The 11,653-nt window shown below is 39.8% G+C and overlaps 2 protein-coding genes across 2 annotated transcripts; both read right to left on the bottom strand.

Moving 5' to 3' along the window:
- Positions 1-941: 941 nt before the first annotated feature.
- LOC115800656 (putative gustatory receptor clone PTE01) lies at positions 942-1,883 on the bottom strand. Its single transcript, XM_030758136.1, has one exon. It carries the CDS (start codon positions 1,881-1,883, stop codon positions 942-944), a length of 942 nt encoding a protein of 313 aa, XP_030613996.1.
- Positions 1,884-6,690: 4,807 nt separating this feature from the next.
- LOC115801244 (putative gustatory receptor clone PTE01) lies at positions 6,691-7,617 on the bottom strand. The gene has a single exon (XM_030759007.1). The coding sequence runs from the start codon at positions 7,615-7,617 to the stop codon at positions 6,691-6,693; it is 927 nt and encodes a 308-aa protein (XP_030614867.1).
- Between the last annotated feature and the right edge of the window lie 4,036 nt (positions 7,618-11,653).

The raw sequence follows: 11,653 nt of genomic DNA, 5'->3' as shown, positions 1-11,653 counted from the left end.
TACCAAAAGCTCATGACCATAAGTGAGGGTAGGGATGTAGATCAACTGGTAAATTAACAGCTTTGCCTCTGTCAATCTCCTGCTCTCCTCTCCTCTCACTTGTTAACAAGACCCTGAGATACTTGAACTCCTCCACTTGGGGCAGCAACTTGTCCCTACCTAGTGTGGGCATTCCACCCTTTTCCAGCTGAGAACTATGGCCTCAAGCTTAGAGGTGCTAAATCTCATTCTCGCTGCTTCACACTCGACTGCGAACTGCTCCAGTGGGAGCTGGAGGCCACCAGTAACCAGCCTCAATAGCAGGGGATTGGACTACCAGGGTCTCCACCTTTAACCACTACCTGACACACATTGCACCCAACCCCCATGGTAAATCCTGTTGCTGGTGAGCCCATAAGAAAGCGGGCCCATGTCTCCTCTAAGGCTCAGCCACCAGACTATCTCCCTTTAAATAAGCATTTAATCCAACAACCAAATAAGTGGGTCCTATTTGTGTGTGTCTGCGTGCCATATATCACATTGTTGTCATTTGACTTTTGGAGTACCATTGTATCCTGGCACCTTACACATATGCACACACATGCATGCACATATGCACAGGCATGCACGCACATACACACGTACATTTACATCTTCATTTACATATACATACACATACACAGACTATGGCTTACCCAGTAAGCCATAGTCTGTAAGTTCAAGTTCAAGTTCATGTTAATGAATATTTGATTGCTCACATATACCACCACTCAAATGATCAGCTAAGTGTTTTATGCTGCAACTGCCCGATAACTAGATAAGCCGTTGAATCAAGTTTGTTGTAGCAGAGAAGCAACTAAAAACCTAAAACAAGAGTATTAAGGACTGTTTAATACCCCCAAATTTGGTTTCCTGCTTGAGGGCAACACCATGTCATTGACAGTTAAGCTGTGAAATGAGCCTTACACTTTATTCAAAAAATATCTGTTAAACAGAAACCTTTTACATGACTGCCTTATCTTTGGCAAATGAAATCCATACACAAATGGTGTGAGCATTGGTTGACAAATGACGAGATACATAGGTAAAATTACACGGACTTCATCTGGTACATGAGCAACTAACAACCTGAAATTAATAAAAGAAAAAATGCAGCCGACAAACAGGTTTGACACAGAAACGATCTGAGGTGTGCAAGTAGTCACGGCTTTCTGCTTGTTTTCTTTTGATGCTTGTTGACACACTTTCAAAATCTTCATGTAAGAGACTGAAATGAGACTGAATGGTATGAAAATACTCACAATGGCAAAGAATATCTCTGATATATTGCTATGGACTGAAACTGAACATGAAAGTTTAATCAATAATTGGTGGTCACAAAATGCACTGTCAATAATATTTGCACAAAACTTCAAACTGAAGATAAATGAAAATGAGAGAATAAAACTAACAAATGAATAAATCCACACAAGCAGAATCATCACAAACACTCTCTCTGTGTTCATAATCACATCATAGTGTAAAGGATGACAGATGGCGATATATCTGTCATAGGCCATGGCTGCTAAACTACAAAACTCAGCAGGAGCACTTGTATACATACAACACATCTGCAGAAAACACCACGGCAGGGTCACTTCATGGCTGTCTGAAAACATCTGTGAGAGCAGAAGAGGATACAGAGATGTGCTGACATTTATTTCATTCACACATAAATTGCAAAGCAGTATATACATTGGCTCATGCAGCCTTCTGTCCACATGTATGACCACAATAAGAAGTGTGTTGGCCACACATATAGAGAGGTACCAAAACAGTATTATGCTAAAATACAGGTATTTTAGCTCTCCAATGTTTCCATAAGCAGCCAACACAAAGGACACAATCTCACTTGAGTTTTCCATTTTCTGTGTAAAATCCCACAGTGAACAAGAGAGATCAGTAATAATGTTATGAACCGTCCTTTAAATTATGAATAAGAGTACCAAATCACAGTGCCAGAGAAAACTACTTTGTATTATATTGTTTAAATGCTGTTTCACAAATACACATTACCTCATTCTGACATTTTCCTTCTCTACATCTGTGATAAAATGTGCACATCAACAAACAAACAGTAAACAGTTTTTTACTTAACAAGATTCAAGTTTCAAGCCCAGAAATTCATCAGATGTCAAGAAGGCATAACATTAAACTCAGCTGCTTCCCTCCCAGCTGAACAAGACAAAAGCATCTGCTAACATTTATAGCTGCAGCAGAGAGGAAGCAAAATTAGGTGGGCTGGGTTGAACTTTAAGGCCCAGCTTGAGGCACTGACTTCATTCCCTTTGACAGGCTGGTTTGTGTTTGTATTTGTTTAAACTATGCTGCATTCTCAAAATCTAAAATCAACATACAGATTTCATCAGTTACGGCAGCTTCTCAGAACTGTAGGAAGATAAACTTTATGTGGCTCTTAAGAGAAATTCAAATGTTTCTACATATGTTTCTTAAGTGGTTTAGAACTGAATTTGAATTCATAGATACTCAATGCTGGAGAGGGAAATATCAAACATAGCTGAATTTGAGGCACACCAGATTGCAGGCGGGTTGGTTCAGCACCCAGACTGTTCTACTACAACACCATGCTGTTGTAATAGCTGCTGTTTTAGTATTTTCATACTTTGTCAGGTGCAAGATTCAAGAGTGACTATTATGTAATAAAAACTTGACAAAGATGAAAGCGATATGGGTATAATAGAGGCTGAGGACTGGGAGGCCCTGTGCAGCTGACCCTCAAAGGTTCTAGTGTCTAACTCAGGGGAGGTTCTAGGGGCGGGGCCACAGGGGCATTGGCCCCATCTGAAATCTGATTGGCCCCCTGAAGTGCCCCTGTCCTGTCACTCATCTGTCCTTAGTCCGAGAGCGAGGATCGAGTTATAGGTGGATGCAATTCCATGCCAAAACACCAGTAGCGCTAATGAGCCAAATAGGAATGTCCAGCCTGAATAGACCCTTTTACTGTTTGTAAACAATGATGACATAGGTAGGATGCGCATTTTGGAAACAGAAATACGGCGGAGTTCAATAGCCTTTCAATCTAGAGAAGGGATTATCAACGAAAGATCTATGTCCTCACAGCAGATTGTACCTGCATGAGTACTTCGTCAAACTGCTTTTCTTGCTAAGAGTTTTCTGACTTCAGATATTATTGATTTACAATGAAAAAAATATATACTGTTCCAGTCACACTGTGAGACACGCTCAACCATTCATATGTGAGTCTGCTCAGACTTTTGACTGGCACTGCATATTGTAATCTATAATGCGATTAAATATTAATTTAAAAATCAGGACTCTCTGAGTCCAGCGATGCCTCACCTGTAAATAGCCAGCCACACTACAGTTTAAAAGCCAAATAACCTACCAGCTAATGCTGTTTACTTTAGATACCTGACATCCCGGTATAAACAACGGAAGATAAATAACTTTACCTGATATAAAATTGGTGCTTCAAACGTGAGCATTTCTGATCTTGTCCTCAGTCCTGATCGTGTCCTCAGTCCAATTTTTATCAATACATTTGATGGCTTGCAGCCACAGACGCCTCCGTTTTCTCAAAAACAGCCGTGATCCCGTGGGATTCGGTACAACTTCAGTCCAGTTTTGGTAGAGTAGAAATTCTGACAGTCAAACACGCAATAGCCAGATATTTTGATGCTATCACCTTTAAATCATGTTTAAACGCTGCGCAGTCTCCTTGTTCTTATTGATTTGAATGGAGTAGCAGTTCACTTCCGTTGCCAAAATGCGTGCGCATCCTTTGATGATGTAGGCTGTAAAAGGGTCTATAAAATTTACAGAAGAAAAAGAAGATTTGAACGATCTCGCGGAGAGTTTTTTAACCGACAACCGATGCCAGTCTACATTTTGAGGAGTTTGTTGGTAATGATAAGTCATAAATCCCTTTTTACTCACAGCTGTCACATAGCGTAAGTCTGATAAACATTAAATTAAGAAGCAAAGTTAGCTAAGAGTAATGTTAACTGAGGCCCTACTTGTGTTTGGACATGAATGTTAGCATTTCACTAATTCATGTACTTCTTTGTAATTTCCATTTGTGTGTTAACTTTAGCTATAATTTTTGGCAGTGATAGAGAAGACTATGAAAAGAAAGGGTCAGTCTCAGGCAGGAATTCAGAAGTTTTTGAGTCTGCCAGCTGAAAATGAGCAGGGTGAGAGGAGGGAACACAGCAGAACACAGTAGACCAGAGGCTGGTCAAGAGCAGGGCACCTCCAGTCCCTTTTCATCAGGTCAGAAATCATTTAGGGGAAGCAACATCATTTAATGCTGTAATGTATGAAATGTTATTTAGTGAAATGTTATTTAGTGAAATGGCACATAATTTCACTTAATTCTTACACCTCATGGTGAGATGATTTAGCATAACTTTAATGTAATGGCTTTAATTTTTATTGGTCCGTATATCACCACATCTACCACAAATACTTGGCCCGTCTATGAATACTGTGGCCCCTTGATGGCCCCTTACTCAGAAAAGTCCTAGATCCGCCACTGGTCTAACTCCTTTTGGGAGAGACAATTTAAGATCTTGCACAGGCTATATATTACTCCTGAGGCCAGACACAGGATAGACACCCAACACTGTCTGAACTCTGTATTAAATGCCAATCCACTGTTGGATCATTTATTCACTGTTTCTGGTCTTGCCCCGATATCCAACAGTTTTGGGGTGTAGTAGCTCAACAGTTTGAAAAAAAAATTTAAGTGCAATTTGTTTCTGGGCGCGAGGACTTGCTTGTTGGGACTGGCTGAGGAACTTCCTGCTGACCTTCACAACAACAGCCTTTTAAATGTTCTACTTTACTGTGCGCGGAAATGCATACTGGCCGTTTGGATCCACAATAAAGTCCCCAACCTCAATCAGTGGAAACAGACTGTGGTTAGTATCATTCCATATGAAGCGTTCTCTACAGCATTGAAGGATAAGCCCTTTTTATTTTATCAGACCTGGGATCCATTCCTTACCTACCTAGGTGTCTCTGCATCCCGTAGGATGAGATCAGGTCTTATACACCTGGCCTGGGATAAACATGCAGACCACTAGTAAACTTCACTATATTTGCATATATAGCTGTTCTTTCCTAGTCTCCCTGAGCTATTCTGTCCAAATAATATACTTTACATTCTCTGCTGGGTTTTTTGTTTGTTTGTTTTTCTTTTTTGTTTTTTTTAAACATATATTTATTGAACATTTTTGCAAAGCAGGTAAGACAGACACAACGTACAATACAATACAAGTACAAGCAACAACAGAATACAGACAAACCAAGCAGCATAATACAAAATAAAATATATAAGTGAGTAAGCTGGCAGCTGCATTACCAAACAACAAAACAAAACAAAAACAAACAAACAAACTCCGATAGATTCAGCAGTCTCCTTCCAGGAATTTTCTGACATTTGTGAGTCCTTATATTGATTCTTTGATTATTATTCCTTATCACGTTGGTTCAGAGCGACTCTGATGCTTTCTCGTGCACACGCATGCACACAGATGCCAGACGGCGCTCCCAGCTTAAACTCGGAGAGCGGAAAAATGATCAATGCACAAGGCTTTTAAATAAATGACAAACAAGAAAAGAAAGGTAATTTTATCTATAATTTCAGTTAGTTTTAGTTTTTTAAACTCACAATACAGTTTTAGTTAGGTATTGGTTTTTTTTATTTATTTCAGTTAATGACAATGTTTTTTCAATTTCAGTTTTCGTTGTTTCGTTCGTTTTTGTTAACTATAATAACCCTGATTACAGCCACTAAAAACCATCTTTTATAAGAAGAATTTAAGTACTTCCTTATGGGATGTAGGTCAAAAGTCCCAAAGATAAAAACTAACAGATATAAAAATTACTTTGAATCATCTAGTGTCATACCTAACTGGAATTTAAATTATAGACAGATGTATATTTTTTCTTTCAAAATCCTGTAGGTGGACCTAGCATCATTCCAATGTCTTTATTTTATGTTTAATGTTTATTTTTTTGTATTATTGTCTTGATTTATAAAAGCTGCTGTGTAACAGTTTTCTCTACTTGAAACAATAAAGTAGAAATCAAGTGATTTCCATGACAGAATCAGGCCTGTTTTTAATGCAGTGCCACCTATGGCCCTGAAAATCGTGGACATCCTATATGGATATTTTTGCCTTTTCCCTGTTGCACAGAAATTTCTTCAGATTCTCAAAATGTTTTTCAGTTTTTTTTTTTTTAATTTAACAAACAGACACAGACACATCTGAGGTGGGGGCCATCCTGTCACAATGTAGAATAGAATAGAATAGAATGCCTTTATTGTCATTATACAGGATGTACAATGTGTAAGCCAGATGGAAACCTCTAACCCTGTGCCTTCTTTTCTTGACCCTTGACACCTGCTGAGAACTATGATCGACTAAGATGATGTTAACCACGTGCCGCCAGCTGTAAAATTGGCACCAGAAGAGTGGAGACATTGGCTGAAGGGGGCCGTACACTTCCATTTTACACTTAGATGAATAAATAAATAAAACAAAATCTGAAATGCATCAATGACATGGGCCTTTTGTAATTGTAAATATGATGAGCAGATTTTATTTTCTTTATGTCTACAAACCATAAGATCATTGCTGAATGTTACTGTCCCACAGAGAGTCTCTTGCTGAACAAAGCTATTTATTTTCTGTTAAACAGAAACCTTTTACATGATTGCCTTATCATTGGCAAATTAAAGCCATACACAAATGGGGTGAGCACTGGTTGACAAATGACGAGATATACAGGTAAAATTATGCGGACTTCATCTGGTACATGAGCAACAAACAACCTGAAGTCAATAGAGTAAAAGATGCAGCCAACAAACAGGTTTGACACAGAAACGATCTGAGGTGTGCAAGTAGTCACGGCTTTCTGCTTGTTTTCTTTTGATGTTTTTCGACAAACTTTCAAAATCTTCATGTAAGAGGTTGAAATGAGACTGAACGGTATGAAAATACTCATTATGACAAAGAATATGATAGGTATATAGCTATGGACTGAAACTGAACATGAAAGTTTTATCATGAATTGGTGGTTACAATACACATTGTCAATAATATTTGCACAAAACTTCAAACTGAAGATAAATGAATATGAGAGAATAAAACTAAGAAATGAATAAATCCACAGAAGCAGAATCATCACAAACACTCTCTCTGTGTTCATAAAGACATCATAGTGTAATGGATGACAGATGGCGATATATCTGTCATAGGCCATGGCTGCTAAACTACAAAACTCAGCAGGAGCACTTGTATACATACAACACATCTGCAGAAAACACCACGGCAGGGTCACTTCATGGCTGTCTGAAAACATCTGTGAGAGCAGAAGAGGATACAGCGATGTGTTGACATTTATTTCATTCACACATAAATTGCAAAGCAGTATATACATTGGCTCATGCAGCCTTCTGTCCACATGTATGACCACAATAAGAAGTGTGTTGGCCACACATATAGAGAGGTACCACAACAGTATTATGCTAAAATACAGGTATTTTAGCTCTCCAATGTTTCCATAAGCAGCCAACACAAATGACACAATCTGGCTTGAGTTTTCCATTTTCTGTGTAATATCCCACAGTGAACGAGAGAGATCAGTAATAACATTAAGAACGATCCATTTAGATATGAGTACCAGATACCAATGCCCGAACAAAGTTTCTATTATACTTTTCAAATGCTGTTTTACAAACTTGTTACTTCATTATGACATATCCTTCTCTGCAGCTGTGACACCTGTAATAAAATGTGCCAATTGAACAAACAGCACACAGTGTTGTACTTAACAAATTTCAAGATTTGAGACCAGAGATTCATCAGAAGTCAAAAACACAACATTAAATTCAGCTGCTTACCGCCCAGCTGAACAAGACCAAAGCCTCTGTTAACATTTATAGTTGCAGCACAAAGGAGGAAAACTGAAGTGGGATGGGCTGAACTTTAGGGCCGAGTTTGTTGTTGTGTGGCTGAAAATGTACAATTTCTTTAGAAAAATATTAGGTCTAATATTGGCTTTTAACTGCTCATCAGTCCTGGCCTTCCCTGAAAAAAAAAACTCATCTGAATGGGAGCATAAACCTGAATTTAGCTCTCAACAGTAATTGTGCCCTTTCAGACGTGCGAGCTGCCAATTCCATAAACAGTAGTGCACCCCCATATATCACAGAGAAGACTTTTAGATAGATAGATAGATAGATAGATAGATAGATAGATAGATAGATAGATAGATAGATAGATAGATAGATAGATAGATAGATAGATAGATAGATAATTTTTATTGCCTTTTCACACAACATCAATGATGCACTGCAGAACGAAATTATGATGCATGTTAGGTTGCAACATAAAACAGCTGGATAAACCAGATAAAATATAAAGCATAAAAATATCATAAAATAAAATAGAATAAAACCAAGTCAAAAAAGAGGGATGGCCATATAAATATAAGTGCAACTTTTGCAATTTGTGCAGAAATGTATAGAAATAGAATGGGATGTAAAGAATAATCGGAAACAGGCAGACATAATATTAAGTTATAGTCTGATATTATTTGCAGTATTCAAGAGTCTGATGGCTAATGGGTAGAAGCTGTAACCAAACCTCACTGTTTTACATGACAGGCTGCACTATCTTCTGCCTGAGGGTAGGAGAGAGAACAGTTCATGGCAGGGATGAGTGGGGGTCTCTGATAATTCCTGTTGCTCTCGATAGGTGGCGTTGATTTGCCAGGTCTCCAATGGGTGGCAGCGTGACCCCAGTAATTTTTTCCGCTGATCTAACCACTCTTCTCAGTGCCTTCCTGTCTGAGGTACTGCTGCTTTCAGGCCACAGAGAGATGCTAGTGGTGAGCACACTCTCAATGGTACCCCTGTAGAAGGCAGCGAGGATTGATGGGCTAAGGTGTGCTCTCTTTAGCCTGTGCAGGAAGTGCAGGTGCTGTTGGGCCTTTTTGACAGTGGAGTTGATGTGCAGCGACCAGGTGAGAGAGTCTGCCATGTGGACCCCAAGGAATTTGATGTGTGGGACTATCTCCACAGCAGTGTTCTTGATGTAGAGTGGGGTATGCACATACCATTTCCTCCTGAAGTCGATTATCAGTTCTTTTGTTTTTTTCCACATTCAGAAACAAGTTGTTGTTGCTGCTCCAGTCTACAAAAAGTTTCACCTCCTCTCTGTAGTACTTCTCTTCACTTCCCACCACTGATGTGTCATTCGCATACTTAATAATGTAATTTGTATTGTACTTGGCACAGCAGTCGTAGGTCATCAAGGTGTAAAGTAGGGGACTGAGAACACATCCCTGAGGGGAGCCTGTGCTCAGCATAATTGTGTCCAACCTGTTATTTCCTCCCTGTACGAATTGGGGCCTGTCTGTTAAAAAGTCCAGTATCCAGTTTCGCAGGGGAGTGGACAATCCAAGTTGGCCCAGTTTGTTAATCAGATGCTGTGGAATTATAGTATTAAATGCTGAGCTAAAATCCACGAACAGCATCCGGACCAATGCATTCTTCTTTGCCAGGTGTCTCAGGGTCAGATGGAGTGCAGTGGATATGGCATCTTCATTTGAGCGGTTTGGGCGGTATGCAAATTGAAATGGATCAAGTGAAGGGGGAAGGCTGGAGATGATGTGACCTTTGACCAGCCTTTCAAAGCACTTCATAATTACGGGTGTTAGTGCTACTGGGTGATAGTCATTCAGAGATGTTACTGTGGGTTTCTTAGGAACCAGGATGATTGCTGAGGCTTTGTAGCAAGATGGTACAACTGCTTGATGCAGGGAGATGTTGAATATGTCTGTCAGGACATGCATCAGTTGTTCTGCACACCTCCTCAGGACAAGGCCTGCAATCTGGTCAGGACCAGCAGCTTTTCTTGGATCGACTCCCTTTAGGGTCCGGAGAACTTCAGCTGGGTCAAGACAACGTACCTGTTCCTCGTCATGTGGAGTGGCCTTCACCGCAGGCATGTTGTTAAGGGCCTCAAACCGTCCAAAATAGTTATTGAGTTGGTTCAGGAGTGGTGTGTAAACATAGACAGAGTGAAGGCAAAACACTCAGTGGATTGTGGGAAACCCCCAGCAACCTAGGCGTATTGCAACATAATTAAGGGAGATTTCAGAGTCAGGCAAAGGTTACAGAATGTTGTGAAACAAACAAGATACTCCATGAACACTGTAATCTCAGAACTGCCAGACGCATTATGGCAAATGAGAGACATCCTTTTTTTTGTTTTTGTTTTGTCAAAATCATGTCGCTGGTCCTGTTGTAGTTTTGTGGGAGTTTTCTAAACTGTTGTTTTTAATTATAAAAACTGCACAATAAGTTTCTTTGTTTCTAATGCAGTACTACTTGAGGCACCGAAGATCATGAGCATCCACCTTTTGTGGACTGTTGAGCAAAATTGTGGCCTTGCAGATGGGAGGAGGACCCTGGGCCCCCCAGTGTGTTCAGGGCAAAAAGTTTGTCTTTCATTAAGACAGTCCTTTGAAGTGTTGGTCAGGGAAACTCACTACTCAAATCCTCGGTCCTTTTGAAATAGATAAAATGATCATCTACAATGTGCTTTAAGTTACCTTCATCAGTGAAAATTCACCCAACCTTCCAAGTCTCTCAAATAAAGCCAGTCTCATCCAGTACCCTCTATGTAATATTATATAGACCTTTATAAAAGCAGGCAATAAGCTCAGTGATGCTTTATAACAGTGTTTGTAGATTTCATTCTAGGTGGTACACAAAGCTTTAAGCCTGTGTCCTGCTTTCTGTCTCTTTGTTCTCAGGTGGAGAAGTGGGCTGACAGTTTTCTTGGCTTGCACTTACACACCTGTTGTGCATTGCCTAATCAGTGTGTGCTATTTAAGGACTGGCCAGTGCTGTTCTCTGTTAGATTGTTGTCACTCTCATTGATTTGTTCTTTTTATTTATTTATTTTTTACGCCCGCTTTATCTGGCAGATTTTGCAAGCAGAAGTGTGATCTGAATGCACTGTTGTGCCAAACATATTTGCTCTTCCAAGATGAGCTCTATAGGTTCTCTATAGGCTCCTCTTGTTAGAGTTTGTCCTTTTATTTTATTTATTTATTTGTGTTATTTTTCACATACATATATGTGTTGTAGTAATGCCAAAGTTGACAGGCTGAGAAAAAAGCAAGAAAGAAAAAAGAGAAAGGGGAGAAAATAGAAAAAGGGGACAGAGAGGACAGAGCACAGGTGAAAAACCACAATGGTTCATCAACTGCTGCACCTGTGTAAAAAAAAACAAAAAAACATACAATAAACAAACAGTACTTGGAAAAACAAAACAAAAACAAAGCATAGCTACACAAACCTACAGTTTTGTTGTGTTGTGTCTGCATGAGTAAGACCGTGAATAACTGTCTATGTCATGAAATGTACTTACTAATGAGGGTGGAAAGCAGCAGCTGTGCCCACCAACACCCAGAGACAGATAAAGACCGATGAGACCCTGGCCACCCACAGCCCACCAAGAGCATTGAAGACCCATGGCCACACATTTCAACGACAACCGCATGCCCACCACAGCAGAGGGGAGAGGGAGGCCCCAGATGGAGCTCCTCCAGCTGAGGGGTAAGCCCCCAG

This window comes from Archocentrus centrarchus, chromosome 21, assembly GCF_007364275.1.
Source record: "Archocentrus centrarchus isolate MPI-CPG fArcCen1 chromosome 21, fArcCen1, whole genome shotgun sequence".
Lineage (NCBI taxonomy): Eukaryota > Metazoa > Chordata > Actinopteri > Cichliformes > Cichlidae > Archocentrus > Archocentrus centrarchus.
Note: the sequence above shows the minus strand (reverse complement) of the source record. Positions and strands in the feature narration are given on the sequence as shown.

What these genes read in the sequence shown, in the direction of transcription:
- LOC115800656 (XM_030758136.1), bottom strand. Translation starts at nt 1,883, where the DNA reads ATGGAAAACTCAAGTGAGATTGTGTCCTTTGTGTTGGCTGCTTATGGA.
- LOC115801244 (XM_030759007.1), bottom strand. Translation starts at nt 7,617, where the DNA reads ATGGAAAACTCAAGCCAGATTGTGTCATTTGTGTTGGCTGCTTATGGA.